Genomic DNA, 17300 nt, shown 5'->3' on the forward strand with positions numbered 1-17300 from the left:
ACGTTCTCAACGTGTTGCTAGATTCAGGTTTCTAAGAAGTAAAAAAGGTATAACAATCTCATGAGTGTGACACGGAGAAGAAGTTTAAGCACTGCAAAGAGAACTCTCTTCTTAAAATATTTAACTTACTCAGTGAGACCCTAAACTCCATTTCTGGGCTGAGAGACATGTTGGTGAGCAGTGGATGAGTTAATCAGGTGTATTTTGAAGTGACTTTTGTCATTTGTGCCACCTCTATAATAAGATAATTTTACTGCATTTTGAAAGATATAATTCACCCCCTCATGTTAGTTTAAAATAACATCCCCCTCCCCCAATAATGATAAGAACACTTAACATGAGGTCTAGCACCTTAAACTTTTAAGTCTCCAATCTCTAATAAAGTGCTATTACCTGTAGGGCCTTTGCTGTTCCTGCTTCCCTGCTGCCCCACCCCCCCACCATCGCCAGCCTCTGGCACCCACTGTTCCCCTTGATAATTCTGTTAGACTATTTTAGATACCTCATATCAGTGGAGTCATATAGTATTGTCCTTCTGTGACTGGCTTTTTTCACTTTTGTAATTTTCTCAAGGGTCATCTGTGTTGTCACATATGATGGAATTTCCTTCTTTTTTGCTGAACTAGGTGTATGTATATGTACTATTATACAAAAAAATAATAAGCAAGCAAAAATACTAAGGCAGCATAGAGAGTGTACCTAGGCCCACGTCTGGAAATATAGTCTAAATACTGGCTTAAAACTCAACATTAAAAAAAACAAAGACCATGGCATCTAGTCCCATCACTTCCTGGAAAACAGAAGAAGAAAACATGGAAGTGACAGATTTTATTTTCTTGGGCTCCAAAATCACTGCAGATGGTGACTGCAGCCGTGAAATTAAAAGACGCTTGCTCCCTGGAAGTAAGGCTGTGACAAACCTACACAGCATATTAAAAAGCAGAGACATCACTTTGCTGACAAAGGTCCATATATTCAAAGCTATGGTATTTCCAGTAATTACGTGAGAACTGGACCATAAAGAAGTCCCAGTGCTGAAGAACTGATGCTTTTGAACTGTGGTGCTGGAGAAGACTCTTGAGAGTCCCTTGGACTGCGAGGAGATCAAACCAGTCAGTCCTAAAGGAAATCAACCCTGAGCATTCACTGGCAGGATTGGTGCTGAAGCTGATGCGCCGATACTCTGGCCACCTGGTGCAAAGAGTTGACTCACTGGAAAAGACCCTGAAGCTGGGAAGGATCGAAGGTAAAAGGAGAAGTGGATGACAGAGGATGAGATGGTTGGATAGCAACACCGACTCAATGGACATGAATTTGAACAAATGCCCAGAGATAGTGGAGGATAGTGGAGCCTAGTGTGCTGCAGTCCATGGAGTTGCAAAGAGTCAGACCTGACTGACTGAACAAGAACTTGTCTAAATCTGGAAAACTAAAGGGTCAGACCCCAGACCTCACTTATGCTTGCATCCATCAGAAAGCAACTACAACCTCAGTTTCAATCACGTTATTTTTCACAATTTAGACTGCAGTGGGTAGCCCTAGAGCACTGTCTATAGGTAACTTGTACCCAGGAAACATTCTTCTGAGCCTCCAAAAAATTTCTCCCCTTCCTCAAAAAGAAGTAAGATTAAGATAGCTGATCATTTGGATTTAGCTATTTTGAAAAGATGCTCTTTTATTTATTATTTTAAAATTTACTTTATTTATTGGCTGTGGGGCTTGCGGAATCTTAGTTCCCTGATCAGGGATTGAACCCAAGCTTTTGGCAATGAAAGTGTGGAGTCCTAACCTCTGGACTGCCAAGGAATTTCCCTCAAAGATGCTATTTTAAACATTGAGGTTTTGAGCTGTTTCAACCAAAACATAATATTAGAAAGGTGACACAATAGCTGAAATGTTATTAAGCAATTGCTCTGGGGACTTTTCTGTAGTGTATAACATTTAGTGTCTGGGCTTCCCTTGTGGCTCAGGTAGTAAAGAATCTGCCCGCAACATGGGAGACCAGTGTTCAATCCCTGTGTTAGGAAGATTCCCTGGAGAAGGGAATGACAACCCAGTCCAGTATTCTTGCCTGGAGAATTCCATGGACAGAGGAGCCTAGCAGGCTATATAGTCTATGGGGTCGCACAGAGCTGGACACAGTTGAACGACTAACACTTGGACTTTTTGACTTTGAGTATTTAGTGTCACACTCCAGGGTTGATTTTGGTATCCTGAATCCTTTCCCTTTATATTTAATGTGTCTGTTGTTGTCATATCCTGAATCGTGCCATTAGCAGTGTAACTTTCAATATATGCAAAATATAATAAGGACTTAAGAAATTAATAGTGTAACTCTATTTTGCAGCAAATTCCAGACGTATCTCCGACGGGAAAATACACAACTCTGGTGCCTCTGCTAGTTATTCTTGTAATTTCGGGCATTAAAGAGATTGTAGAAGATTATGTAAGTTTACTGTTATTAAATGCTCTCAAAACCACTGCTTTGAATGTAAGAGGTGTATTTCTTGCTCTTTTTTTTTTTTCAGGCTACTGGTTGAAACTGTATAGTTCTTTAAATCTGTAGTTGATATGAAGAGTGAATTAAAGTTTTGAGGTTTCATGTTTTTAATCGTATGTGTATTTGATAGACCAGCAGGACTTCATATCTATTCTGAGAACTATGATAGTATCTTTGGGGACATAATCCAGCCAGAGGAGAGAACCCTAGATGGCAGAGAAGGATGTGCACACAGCTTTGTCGTCTTACTTCGTTTTTCCTATAACCTTGGCAGAGGAGTGATTTTACAGGCATCTGCAGATTTCAGTAGAAAAATAAAAGAAGACAGATAGCTAACAGTGTTTTCTTTTGCTGTAGCTGGGGTCTCTCTAGAGTTGTCTCCCCCTCCTCACCTACAGTCCTAATGCTCGTTTCTAAAATAGCTAGTGGTGGTCATCCATGTGTTTCTGCCTCACTCCTACCAGCTTGTTATGTCATCAGTTAAATCTGTTAGGCCTTTCAGTTGATTTATAGTGTGAAAGAATTTTTCAAACTTAAAAGCTTTTGGTTATATTGGGGCAATATTCAACATAGCCAATTATGTGTTTCGCCAAATAGTCATTACAAACATCACATGAAATGCTAACATTTCAGGTAAGCACTTTACTATGCAGCAGGCACTGTGCTATGTGTCAATATATCTTTGTGTGTGTGTGTGTGTGTGTGTGTGTGTGTGTATGTGTGTGAATTCATTTAAACTGAGGCACAGACAAGTCAATGACCTGATGAGGGTGTCACAATCAGGGGCAGAGTTGGGACGTCAACCAGGGCAAGCTGGTTCTAGATGTCCCACACTTTACCACGTTGGTCGTCGGCCTCCCCTAGGGCACACCTCAGTTTAGGAAGTCATGTAAAGGAGAAAGGGAAGTGAAATCAGTTATAGCCAAAAACCTGCTTTATAGTTAGGTTTACTACCTTGATTCTTTTTAAGCCCACTGTGTCTTGTATTGTGATTTGAATGATTCATTTCAAACTTTTGATAGCATGGTTTTTTTTTTCCTGTAACAGAAACGACATATGGCAGACAAATTAGTTAACTCAAAGAACACAATAGGTAAGATATTAGATTTAGCTTTTACCCTATTTCACTCTAAGAAAATATCCAAATTCATCAAGTAGATACTTGTAATATGTTTTATAACATTTTGGTATTTAAAGAAATAGAGAAATAAATAGCAAAAACCAGAAGAAAACTCAATTTCCATATGTTAGAATCATGTAAATACATTAACTAGAATAAAAGGAAAGATGAAAGGTGGGGAAGGGTAGAGTATTCAGTATATGAACAATTCTTTTTTGTTTTTTAACAATTCTTATGCCCGTACAAAAGATCTGGGTGTTACATATTCTCTCAGTCCTGGTTTTGATATATGCGATCTCTGTATTTGATTGGAAAAATGTTGCTCTTCAGGCTACAGTCAGTATTTTAGCATATAACAGCAAACTGTTTTCTCTTGGGATTGGAAGTGACTTAATACAGCCTCTATCTGCCTGTCTATTTATATTATATTATAATATATATTATCCTATCGTGTTATATTATATATATTGCTTTTTGCTAAAGTGCATATTACTCTTTCAGTTTATATAAAAGTTAAATTAACAAAGAGAATATAAAGAAATGCCTGTAGTTTTTGGGAAAAGTTATCTTTATTACACTGAATACATAGCTGTTTCTTCTTCAGTGTTAAGACAGAATGCATGGCAAATGATTCTGTGGAAAGAGGTAAGAATGTATTTTAATGCTTAACTTAGTCATAAGCACCTACCATATTTAAAGTTAACAGATTTTTATCTGTGAAGCATGTCTTTCGAAACCATCATATTGTCCATTTGTTGCTGTTGTTTATGAGGAAGTATAGAATCGAAGAAAACAAGCCTCTTGCTCAAAGTTATGTGGCCAAGAAGGAGTGAAATGGATCTGAACTTAAGTTGGCCTGGCTAGATGTCTACACACCTCCACTGTGCCTGGGTGTTACCCCCATGTCACTGCATGGAACATTTAAAGTCAGTTCAGTTCAGTTCAGTCACCCAGTCTTGTCCTACTCTCTGTGACCCCATTGACTGCAGCACACCAGGCCTCCTGTCCATCACCAACTCCTAGAGCTTGCTCAAACTCATGTCCATCAAGTCAGTGATGCCATCCAACCATCTCATCTTCTGTTGTCACCTCCTCAATCTTCTTCAATCACCTCTTCAATCTTTCCCAGCATTAAGGGTCTTTTCCAATGAGTCAGTTCTTCGCATCAGGTGGCAAAAGTATTGGAGTTTCATTTTCAGCATCAGTCCTTCCAAATGAATATTCAGGATTGATTTCTTTTAGGATGGACTGGTTGGATCTCCTTGCTGTCCAAGAGACTGTCAGTTGTCTTCTCCAACACCACAGTTCAAATGCATCAATTCTTTGGTGCTCAGCCTTCTTTATGGTCCAACTCTCACATCCATACATGACTACTGGAAAAACCATAGCTTTGACTAGACGAACCTTTGCTGACAAAGTAATATCACTGCTTTTTAATATGCTCTCTAGGTTGGTCATAGCTTTTCTTCCAAGGAACAAGCATCTTTTAATTTCATGGCTACAGTCACCATCTGCAGTGATTTTGGAGCCCACCCCCCACCCCCCCAAATAAAGTCTCTCACTGTTTCCATTGTTTTCCCATCTATTTGCCATGAAGTGATGGGACTGGATGTCATGATCTTCGTTTTTTAAATGTTGAGTTTTAAGCCAGCTTTTTCACTCTCCTCTTTCACTTTCATCAAGAGGCTCTTTAGTTCCTGTTCTCTTCCTCCCATAAAAGTGGTATCATCTGCATATCTGAGGTTATTGATATTTCTCCACCAATCTTGATTCCAGCTTGTGCTTCATCCAGGCCAGCATTTCGAATGATGTACTCTGCCTGTAAGTTAAATAAGCAGGGTGACTATGTACAACCTTGATGTACTCCTTTCCCAATTTGGAACCAGTCTTTTGTTCCATGTCCAATTCTAACTGTTGCTTCTTGACCTGCATACAGATTTCTTAGGAGGCAGGTCAGGTGGTCTGGTATTCCCATCTCTTTAAGAATTTTTCAGTCTGTTGTGATCCACACTGTCAAAGGCTTTGGTGTTGACTTAAAGACAATGGTTCACAACCTGTTGCTGTGGGTACAAGACAGCATTTATTTGGAGGATATCATGGAGGAATGAAAGCATTAGGAGATTCAGTTGTTCTAATGTAGCTGAATTTATTAGGATGGCCCCAGGATTTTCATCTTATACTTTTTCTTGAGAATATTTGACAGATTTTGCTTTTAATTGTGCTTTTAAAAGTTCATGCTTCTGTGTTTTCTCTCCTGGTTTAAAAGGTTAATGTGGGTGACATTGTGAAGGCTACCAATGGGCAGTTCCTTCCTGCAGACATGGTCCTGATTTCTTCCAGGTTAGTTATGTTAGTGGACATTTAAGGAACTTTTGTTATGAAATAGAAATTAAACAAAAAAACCAAAGGCCTTTTCTTCTTTCACTCCTTTCACCATCCCTTTATACTGGACACCAGTGATTGCAAACATTTTCTGTAAAAGGACACATAGTAAATACTTTCAGCTTTATAGGCCATGCAATCTCTGTTGTAGTTACTCAGCTCTTTTTCTGTACTATCAGAAACAACCAAAGGCAAAATGTAAACAAATAGAATGATTGTGTCCCAGTAAAACTTTATTTATGAAAATAAGCAGGGGCCAGATTTAGCGTTTGGGTCATAGATTGATGATTGCTATTCTATACTTCTATGATCTTTAATTTCCCTGAACGTATTTTCTTCTATTCTGATTCTTAGGTTAATTCTATCTCTTCTACAATTTCTATAGACATTCAACAAATCTAAAATATTTTACACTTACTATCTTGTTTTATTCTCATGTAATAAAAGGATATATTTTACAGTAGAAACAAAAATGATAGGGTACTTAAGAACAGATCTGACAAAACGTATGCAAATGCTTAATGGAGGACTTAAATGTATGGAGAAATATATCATGTTCTTGGATAGGAAGATTCAATATTATAAAGATGTCAATTCCTGCCAGACTGATCTAAAAGCTTACTGCCATTCCAACCAAAATATCAAACATATTTTAATGGGAATCAATGAACTGATTATAAATATCTAATTTGTACCTGTGGGATTTGAGCTTGTGGAGGTGATTGAATGATAATATTCAATGTCATTGAGAGAAGAGTCATTATACTTCCCAAGAGAGGGCAAGATTCCCTGCCATGCAGGGTTCAAAGGGGAGGCATTGCATTTGGTCAGGAGGTAGAAACGAGAGAGAGAGGAAGCCGAGGTCAGAGCCTTTAGTGAGATTTCTGGAGGAAAGTCAGGGCAGGGCAGAGTGAACCATTTAGGATTGCTTAAGCTCTAATACTTTGACCACCTGATGCTAAGAGCCAACTCATTGGAAAAGACCGTGATGCTGGGAAAAATTGAGGGCAGGATGAGAAGGGGTCAACAGAGGATGAGCTGGTTTGATAGCATCATCAACTCAATGGACATGAGTGTGAGCAAACTCCAGGAAATAGTGAATGACAGGGAAGCTGGGCCTGCTGCAGTCCATGGAGTCATGAAAAGTTGCACTGGACTTAGCGACTGAGCAGCAACAACAGTCTTGGCTAATTCTGCTGGGCTCTGGGCTATAGGTCTCCTGTTGCTGAGTACCAGGCCCTGGGATGATTTAGGGCACAAGTGTGTGAAAGTTAGATAAAGTAGGTGTTTAGGGAGCATAGACTCAGGATTGGTTGGTTTGCATGTGACGGCACACTCCTGGTAGAGCCCTGCTCTGTCTCTAAGGATCAATTGCCCTTGAGAGTTGCAGTCTCTCTCCAGCCAACACTATTTGTAAGATGTCAAGACATCATAAGATACAGAAAGTCAAAGACAATGTTAATAGAAATGTATTTGGAAGAGCAAAGGGCTGAGAAGAGTCAAGGCACTTGTGAATAGGAATAAAGACTCAGACAGAGAGAGCAAACTCAAAGCAGGGGAAGAAGAGGGTAGGATGAATTGAGAGAGGAGCATTGAAATATATACTTTACCATGGGGCTTCCCAGGTGGCGTTAGCAGTAAAGAACCCACCTGCCAATGCAGGAGACGTAAGAGATGTGGGTTTGTTCCCTGCGTCGGGAAGATCCCTTGGAGAAGGAAATGGCAACCCACTCCACTGTTCTTGCCTGGAGAATGCCATAGATAGAGGAACCTGGCGGGCTACAGCCCATAGGGTTACAAAAAGTCAGACATGACTGAAGCAACAACGCGCATGTGTAAGATAGATAGGTAATGGGAAGTTGCTGTGTAACACAGGGAGCTCAGCTTGGTGCTCTGTGACATCCTAAAGGGGGTGAGATGGGGTGGTGGGAGGCAGCTTCAAGAGGGAGGGGACGTGTATATGCCTGTAGCTGATGCATGTTGATGTATCGCAGAAATCAATACAACACTGTAAAGCAATTCTCCAATTAAAAATAAATTTAGAAAAGAATTATTTGAGGGTAGCTGTCTGACTTCATTTAAAGAGATGGTTTTCAATTTGTAGCAGTTTAGATGGGTTAATATTAGCACAGGAACAGAAAAACTAGGATCATGGGAGGTAATAGAGAATCCAGAAACACATCTGTACATGTTGGAACTTTGATATGTGACAGTGGTGGCACTCTGCTTCAGCAGTAACAGGAGTTAGAGTTATTTGCTCAGTCGTGTCAGACTCTTTTGTGACCCCATGGACTGTAGCCTGCCAGGCTCCTCTGTCCATGGAATTCTCCAGGCAGTAGTACTGGAGTGGGTTGTCATTCCCTTCTCCAGGGGATCTTCCCAACTCAGGGACTGAACCCAGATCTCTCGCGTTACAGGCAGATTATTTACCATCTGAGCCACCAGGGAAGCCAGTGGTAACAGGACAGGCTGTTAAATAGTGTTTTGGAACTGGTTACCCACACAGCAAAAAGAAATTCCTTTCTACACAGAAACCAACTTTAGGGAATTCCCTGATGGCCCAGTGATTAGGACTCTTGGACTTGTAGGATCAGACTGCTAAATCCACTGGCAAGGTAGTTGTTGTGGTCTTTTTAGTTCTGAAGAATCCTTACTGATGTAGATCATATTTCATGGTTACAGTTTTTGGGAAATTAATTTGTTGGAGAGATATTTATTCAATATTACTCGTTTTATTTTCTTTAGTGAACCTCAGGCAACATGTTTTGTTGCAACATCTAATCTGGATGGAGAGACGAATCTAAAAATACGGCAGGTAAAGATACCTTTATTTACTTATTTGGCTGCACCTGGTCCAAGTTGCAGCACCTGAACTCTTAGTTGTGGCACATGGGATCTAGTTCCCTAACCAGAGATAGAACCTGGGCCCCCTGCATTGGGAGCCCAGAGTCTCAGACACTGGACCACCAGGGAAGTCCTGAGATGTCTTTCTAATTCCTAACTTTATACTTGAGTCCACAGTGTCAAGTTTTGTCATGTACCAAATTTACTTTTTTTTCATGATGAAAATGGTCTCACCACTAATAAATGTAATTTATTTACATAGATATAATTTATTTAAATAGATGTAATTTATCCTCATGAGATATTTAGAAGGTACTTTCAAACTACATGAATGTGTCACTCACTACTGCAAGAAAAATCGTATTGTATAAAATTCAGGTCATAAAGGATGACACACCTTTATGCATTTTGTTTTGAGTTTGATATTTCTGCTGATGATTTGATGATAAAACTGTCCTGACTAAATATAACTAGATAAAAGTGTGTTACTTGCTCAGTCATGTCCAAATATTTGGCATCCTGTGGACGGTAACCCACTATGGTCCTCTATCCATGGAATTCTCCAGGCAAGAATACTGGAGTGGGTAAGCAATTCCCTTCTCCAGGGGATTTTCCCAACCCAGGGACTGAACCCAGGTCTCCTGCATTGCAGGCAGATTCTTTACTGGCTAAGCCACCAGGGAAGTTGTCCATAACCAGATTAGGAGGGGATATAAATGAACACTGGGTGATCTTATATACCATTGCTTTTAAAACTACCATCTGAACTTTAGATTAGCATGTGATTATGAGTGGGCAGAGGCAGTGTTCAATTATCTTTTCATTAATGGAGAAAAGGACATTGATCTTTGTTCTATTAGTTTGCTTAATTAAGGAAGTACCCGATTTTATATTTGATTATTTGCATGTCTGTTGCTACCTTTACTGCAAACTTTAATTTGATTTGAAAATAGAAAACAGGTTTAGAATTTGTTAAATCTATCATCTTTGTAAAAGTAATTGAGAAAATGAGTTTATTTTACCTCTGGCACTTTCCAAATCCCACCTTTGTCCTCAGTGCTAATCAGAGTAATAGTTTGGTACCTACCTGATTTTTTAAAAATTCAATTACAGACTTCTGTTTCTGTGAAGATGGAGTAGACATTGTTTTACCTATTTTTTCCTGCTAAGTACAACTAAAGACTTTGGCTTTTATATAAAAAACAAACAAGACTCTGAAAAAGTGAGAGAAGAAGCCAGATAGCAGGACCTTGCGACCCTGTGAACAGTGTGATGGCGAGTTCCCTGTTCTTTCTTTGGCCTCGTTTATCTCAGGGTCCATATAGTCAAAGCTGTGGTTTTCCCAGTAGTCGCACATGGATGTGACCGTTGGATTATAATGAAGTTTGAGCACTGAAGAATTGATGCTTTTGAACTATGGTGTTGGAGAAGACTGTTGAGAGTCCCTTGGACAGCAAGGCGATCAAACCAGTCAATCCTGAAGGAAATGAACCCTGGATATTCATTGGAAGGACTGATGCTGAAGCTTCAATACTTTGGGCACCTGATGCAAAGAGCCAACTCATTGAAAAGACCCTGATGCTGGGAAATACTGAAAGCAAAAGAAGAAGGGAGTGGCAGAGGATGAGGTGGTTAGATAGCATCACCAACTCAATAGACATGAATTTGAGCAAACTCCAGGAGATAGGAAAGATATTCCTTCCAATGAATATTCAGGGTTCATTTCCTTTAGGATCAGGAGACCATGTGGACAGTAGTAACAAGGCATTGCAACCCATTCACACCAGGGAGGTGTTGTTGAAGGTCTACAGGGAGATCAGGGCTCTCACCCTTGCCCAGCTATAACTGACCACCCCCCCAAACTGGCCATTAAAAGAGATCAAGTTTGCAACTTGTATGCTTATCCCCCATCATGCAGTAATGAGACAGAACTTTCATCCCCTGTCAGAGAGGTGCCAGAGGAAGCCAGCTAAGGTTTAAATGATATCTAGTATCTTGTAGCATAATACATGTAATAGGCAAGCTGTCCGGTTTCAGTCAAAATTTATTCACCATACCGCAAACCAGAAGGATCTCAAACTCAATGAAAAATGACAACCCATGATGCTAACAACAAAATAACAAAAAATGTAAGCATTATCTGACAGAGACACTTCAGGGGACATTAGAAAAAAGGCTTTCATGAGCAATGACAAAAATGCTTGAAACAAAAGTCTCAGCAAAGAAACAGTCTCAGCAAGGAAATTTGGAAATTTAAAAACTTAAAAATACAATAACTAGCCCCTCTCCTCCCACAGACACACACAAATCAACCCCCAAAGCAACCAACCAACCAAATGAAAAAAGCTCAGGGGTTGGGCTCAACAGCAGAATGTAAGGGCTGGAGAAAAGAATCTGTGAATTGAAACACAGCCCAATAGAAACTACCCAATTTAAACAACAAAGAAAGCAGACGAGAAAAAAATGAACAGAGATGTATTTGTTCTTGTTGGGGGCTTCCCTAGGGGCTCATACAGTGAAGAATCTGCTGCAGTGCAGGAGATCTGACTCAGCCCCTGGTTGGGAAAGATCCCCTGAAGAAGGGAATGGCTACCCACTCCAGTATTCTTGCCTGGAGAATTCCATAGACAGAGGAACCTGGTGGGCTACAGTCCATGGGGTCACAAAGAGTTGAACACGACTGAGTGACTAACACTTTCATTACACTTTTCATTCATTCATTCTCTTTCTGATTTATAGAATCTCTTCATGCACTTTCAGCACATAAGAATAGGTATATCAGTTGTATGTGTTGCAGATGTCTTCTTCAAGCTGGTAACTTGCTTTCAGACTTTATTTAAGGTATCTTCTGTTGAACCGAAGTTCATCCCAAACTGTTTCAATGTAGGTCCCTCAGTGTCAAAACTTTTAAGACTTTGTATGCATGCCTGAGAATATTTGTGCTAAACTTTCATTTATTTGAAATTAGAAAGTTGTAACATTCTAGATTTAAAGGTCTCTTAATTAAGTACTTAAAAATAAAATCCTCTGTCTTTATGTATTTCCTATTGTTAGACTAATGACAATTTGATTTTGAATTCTCTTGGAGGTGATCTGCCTTTTCTCTCTGGAAGGCTGAGATCATCTCATTGGAATGAGGCATTTTCTCGATGAGTGATTCTCAAAGTTTGATCTTTGGACCAGCAGCATCACCATCCTGTTAGAGTTGTTAGAAATGCAAGTTTTGGTGCCTTACACCAGACCCACTGAATAAAAAAACTCTGGGGGCACAGCCCTGTAATCTGTACTTTAACATAACTGCAGGTGAGTCTGATGCACACAGAAGTTTGGAATCATTGTTCTAGATCCTTGCTAGTCAGAGTGTGATCCACAGTTGAACATCATCAGTTGCAGGCATAAATCTATCAAATACTACATGGTGTTTGATTGGGATAATTATAATTTCACTTCAAGGCAATGGAAACTTAACTTTCATACCTCTTTTGACCTCATTAGAATTATTTGCAAAGTGTTGGTATGGCAAAGCCTTCTAGCAAAGTTTATGTTAGCGTTTGATATAAATTTTTTTTTGTTTGGTAAGTACACTGACTTACCAAAGTCACTTACAGTGGCTTTCAGACACTGAGTTTCATAATATTCTTTTATTAGCCATTATGGCAGCCCTCTTCAGTATTATTGCCTGGGAAATCCTATGGACAGAGGAGCCTGGCGGGCTACAGTCCATGGGGTCCCAAAGAGTCGGACATGATTGAGCGACAGAACAACAAGAGACATTGAACTTTGTCTTGAAAATTCTGTTTTCATTTTTTCCTTTGATTTTATTTTGTAGGCTTTGTCAGAAACAGCTGCCATGAAAACAGAAAAGCAATTGTCAAGCCTATCTGGAAAAATAAAATGTGAAGGGCCTAATTTTCATTTCAACAGTTTTGTGGGAACCTTGTACCTAAATAGTGAAAGGTATCATTTTTTCCCTTCTCAAACATTTTTTTGTCCACTTAATCTTCCCTGACAATAACTTTTATAGTCACTCTAAGTATAAAGATTGTTTATTCTCTAAAATTTTTAACCTACATTTATTTGGAATGGTGAGAAATGGATAACAAAGCAATTTTTTTCCTGTGCTGTTTTAGAAATAGATACTTTCTTTGAAGACACATTTGTTTTTATTGCTATTTTTCCAGAGAGTTAAACTTGACAAAGGAAATATATATATATATATATATATATATATATATATATATATATATATATATATATATGGTGAAAGTCTAGGTTTGTTTTACATTGTGAAAATAAAAAGTTCTGTGGTAATTTACTAATACTCTTTTTATTTTTTTAGCCCTATTTCAATTGGGCCTGACCAGATCTTGCTGAGAGGTACACAGCTCAAAAATACTGAGTGGATCCTGGGCATAGTTGTTTACACTGGATTTGAAACTAAATTCATGCAGGTAAATAATCTATGGTGACAAATAGCATTGCCCCAAATCACAACATTTTGTGTTTTTAGGAACCCTAGGACTTTGGACTTTGAGATGATAGATCTGCTATGTGGATCTGTTTCCTGTGAACTAGAGAGTGATGCTCCAAGAAGCAAGGTGGAAAACCATGGGCACACTTTCAGTCCATCAGTGATTTGGCAAAAGATGTTGTACTTTTTAACCATTGCAGTTTTTAACCTCCTTCACCATCAAACTGTAATTCATTTGTCTTGCTTGTTTTTGGTCCTTTTTGGTGTGTGGTTGCCTGTTATCATGCAGAATGCGGTCAAGTCACCCCTCAAGAGATCCAAGGTGGAGAAGGTGACCAACATGCAGATCCTGGTGTTGTTCCTGCTGCTCTTGGTCATGTCCTTGGTGAGCTGTGTGGGAGCCATACTCTGGAGAGACAGGTACCGAGCAGAGCCCTGGTACATCGGGAAGAAAGGTAAGTGTCAGAACATGGGAGGAAGACGCCGCTTTTGTAAGTTACTTCCCGTGTTTTCATGTAAAAGGGAAGGCTCTCGTTTTAACTGGAGGCTGGTGCTCTTGCTTTACTTGTTTGTTTTCAGAAACTGAAGGTTAATGAGTTTTAGAAATAGAACATTTCCTTCTTAAGCACCAACCTCCAGCATTTTTACAACTTCCTTTGTGTTTAGTTAGAGCTTCTTCCTCCCATAATTCAACTATATAAATTTAATATGTAAGTCTGAGATGCAAGTTGTCAGGAAGACATATATAAGGCAGTGCATATAGATCCTCTGAACAATTTCTAGATATTTTTAAGTAAAATATCTTTTACTTCTTTCCCTGGGTTTAAAAAAATCATTATAATAATTATCTCTTCAGCTTCAAATCTACGGTTATTGTTACTTTAGTCCCTAAGTCATGTCTGACTCTTTTGCAACTCCATGGACTGTAGCCCACCAGGCTCCTCTGTCCATGGGATTCCCCAGGCAAGAATACTGGAAAGGGTTGTCATTTACTTCTCCAGGGGAATCTTCCTGCCCCAGGGATCAAACCTGGGTCTCTTGTATTGACAGGCAGGTCTTTTACCACTGAGCTACCAGCGAAGCCCTCAAATCTACTGTTATATACAGTTTAAAAAGTCCGCCTCATCACCCTCTTCCCCATCTGCTGTGTTTAGCAACTTCCTTTCTTCAATGCTTTGCTCACCACCTTATCCAAGACCCATTTCTGTGCCTCCAGCTTTGTGTTTTTTTTGCTACACACCTCACAGAGTTCGTCCCGCTGTAGTTCCTGACTCATCCCACTTTCTCAAGCTATCTGAAGTTCTCCGAGGACAGGATCTAAGTCTTATTAGAATTTGTATCCCCATGCTTCTATGCACCCTATTACATGGTTGATTGGTACTTAGCTAATATTTTAAAAACTATTTTATATCTGTGCCCACTTAATTATACTCTTAATAATAAGTTCCATGGAGAAAAATTCCACAATTTAAAAAAGTAATAATGAGAACACAGATGAATAAAGATATCGCCTGAAGCCGCAACGTGGTTCCTCTGATTTTTCTTTCACAGATTATGACTATCACAGCTTTGGGTTTGATCTTTTGGTATTCATCATCTTGTACCACAATCTCATCCCCATTAGTCTGCTGGTCACTCTGGAAATTGTGAAATATATCCAGGCCCTGTTTATAAACTGGGTGAGTAGTAAATTCAGGAAATTAAGACAGTTCTCTCTTGGGTTATGGCTTTGGTTTCAAGAATCAATGTGACTGAGTCCTTGTGGCGGGGCCAGTGCAACTGACAGGCCAAAAGCCAAGGCTGACTCAGCAGTGCCTGGACGCCTTTGACTCACTCTTGAGGACACAACATTTTCCCTATATATCTATTTTCCAAATGATCAGAAATATTTAAGAGATAGAGGCTTAGTAGCAAATGTAGAGAAATAGTCAACCATTAAAACTTAAGATACTCACAAAGGAGAGTCCAATAGACTTACAATAGATTTACAGAGTTTGGCAAGAATGACAGAAACAATGGCATTTCAGCATTCCTTCAAATTAAGAAAAATATTTCTTAGGTTAGAACCATGTATTGACGGAAGTTAATACTTTGTCAGTTGTGACTGAACAGATTTTCAAATCTGTGTGTAGGGTTGTCACTTTAAGTTTTTTTTTGTCTTCATATTGTTCTTTTTTTATTGGAGTACAGTTGATTTACAATATTGTGTTAGTTTCAGGCATATGGCACACAGTAATTCATAGTAGTTTGTATTTGCTGATCTGTATTATTATTATTTTTTTAACTGGAGGACAATTCCTTTACAATGTTGTGTTGGTTTCTTCTTTGAAATAAAATTCTTTCTGGATGTCACCTTAACAGGATCCTCCTAATATGTTGATGAACTACCATCATTTGAAAGGGAGTATTATTTTAACAACCACAAAATTAGACAAAGTGCCCTCAAACATCTGATATTTCTCACCTGATATCAGTTCTCATCTGATATTTGCAGTAGCTCTGAGTAGTGCCAGGAGGGAGGTCCCTGTTACTACCCTATCTGATAGATGTAAGAATTGAGACATGCTTAAGGCCACACAGCATGCCTGAGGCACAGCCAGGATTGAAAACTGCATCTTCCAAATCACCTTGACCTTTGTTTCTACATGGCTTTGCTTCTCCTGAATCGACTCTGCCAACCCATGTGAAAAACTAGCGTATATGCGTCCCAACCCAAGTATTCTGGACTCTCCACTGTGAATCCTTTGTAAATGTCAAGCGCATCAGACCAGTGGCAGTGTGGACTTCCTGAAGACGTTTTGAGCCTGGTTCTGTCTGTGTGGCTTGGCTATTTTGTTTGTTTCCTGCAGGATGAAGATATGCATTTTAAGGGAAGTAATGTCTGTGCCATGGCCAGAACATCCAATCTTAATGAAGAGCTTGGGCAGGTGAGGACCCCTCCAGGGCTGGGCAGTGTGACAGGAGTGCCACAGGAGGTGGGTCTAGGGAGAGCGTGTGCAGAGCTGAATGGCCAGATTTAGCCGTGGGCTAGAGGTAATATGGGACTTCCCCAGTGGCTCAATGGTAAAGAATCCGCCTGCAGTGTAAGAGACCCAGGTTCAGTCTCTGGGTTGGGAAGACCCCCTGTAGGAGTGCATGGCAACCCACGCCAGTGTGCTTGCCTGGGAAATCCCATGGATAGAGGAGCCTGGCAGGCTATATAGTCCATGGGGTCGTAGAGAGTTGAACATGACTGAAGTGACTGAGCATGCACATAGATAATGTGACACCCCTGTGAAGCTTTAGAAATATAATTTGTTCCAATTATTAAGAATATTGCATAATAGGTTATAAGTAGAACACATCTGATATAGGTTATTTTGTGCTTATGAGAGAGTGAAAGAGCTGGGAGGGAGGTAGAAGAATGAAAGAGCTGTGGGACAGGTGGGAAAAACTGCTGGGGGCTCCCAGGGCTTCAGGTAGCTTCCAGGGAGCCACAGGGACCCTGGAATCTGGGGGATGGCTGGGTTTCTGCCTCTTTAAGGCAGGTGACTCATAGGGGAGCATCCACAGGCTGTTGTAAAATTTCACATTGGCCAAATCCATGCATCTGCCCACAGCTGCCAGAAGGGAAACAGTAGAGCTTCTGGATCTTCACTGAAAATGCCTCTCAATGGTGGAATCTAATCTGCAGACCAGAGAAACATAGTAGCCTCCAGCCTCTATTCCTGCCTTACAATAGAAAGGCGGGAATGACGTCCAGTTACCAACAGACTGTTGTTGGTTGACTTTTAAATGAAAATGGCATCTTTACAAGTTTAAATTCAGTTTTAAAAACTCCCAAGATTATTTGTCAATTATACTATTACTATAATAAAGCTGAAAAAAAAAGCAGCAACAACTCTCACAGCTGTACAGAACTTGAAGGAAGAAAGACCTGGAGTTGTTACTTTTTTCTATCTACTTTATGTTCTGTCTCTATATATGTATTTACCAGATTATGA

The 17300-nt window shown here is 39.7% G+C and overlaps 1 protein-coding gene across 1 annotated transcript in view; it reads left to right on the forward strand.

Annotated features, from left to right (window-relative positions):
* Positions 1-17300, forward strand: part of LOC136144121 (phospholipid-transporting ATPase IB-like) — a 93779-nt gene that overhangs the window by 17739 nt on the left and 58740 nt on the right. The window contains exons 4-13 of the mRNA XM_065901795.1: positions 2348-2446; positions 3548-3593; positions 4225-4265; positions 5887-5960; positions 8748-8817; positions 12676-12803; positions 13186-13297; positions 13607-13772; positions 14869-14996; positions 16167-16244. Of these exons, the coding sequence (XP_065757867.1) occupies positions 2348-2446; positions 3548-3593; positions 4225-4265; positions 5887-5960; positions 8748-8817; positions 12676-12803; positions 13186-13297; positions 13607-13772; positions 14869-14996; positions 16167-16244 (942 nt within the window). The remainder of the gene's footprint in view (positions 1-2347; positions 2447-3547; positions 3594-4224; positions 4266-5886; positions 5961-8747; positions 8818-12675; positions 12804-13185; positions 13298-13606; positions 13773-14868; positions 14997-16166; positions 16245-17300) is intronic.

The sequence above is a fragment of the Muntiacus reevesi genome, chromosome 11, assembly GCF_963930625.1.
Source record: "Muntiacus reevesi chromosome 11, mMunRee1.1, whole genome shotgun sequence".
In the NCBI taxonomy this organism is placed as follows: domain Eukaryota; kingdom Metazoa; phylum Chordata; class Mammalia; order Artiodactyla; family Cervidae; genus Muntiacus; species Muntiacus reevesi.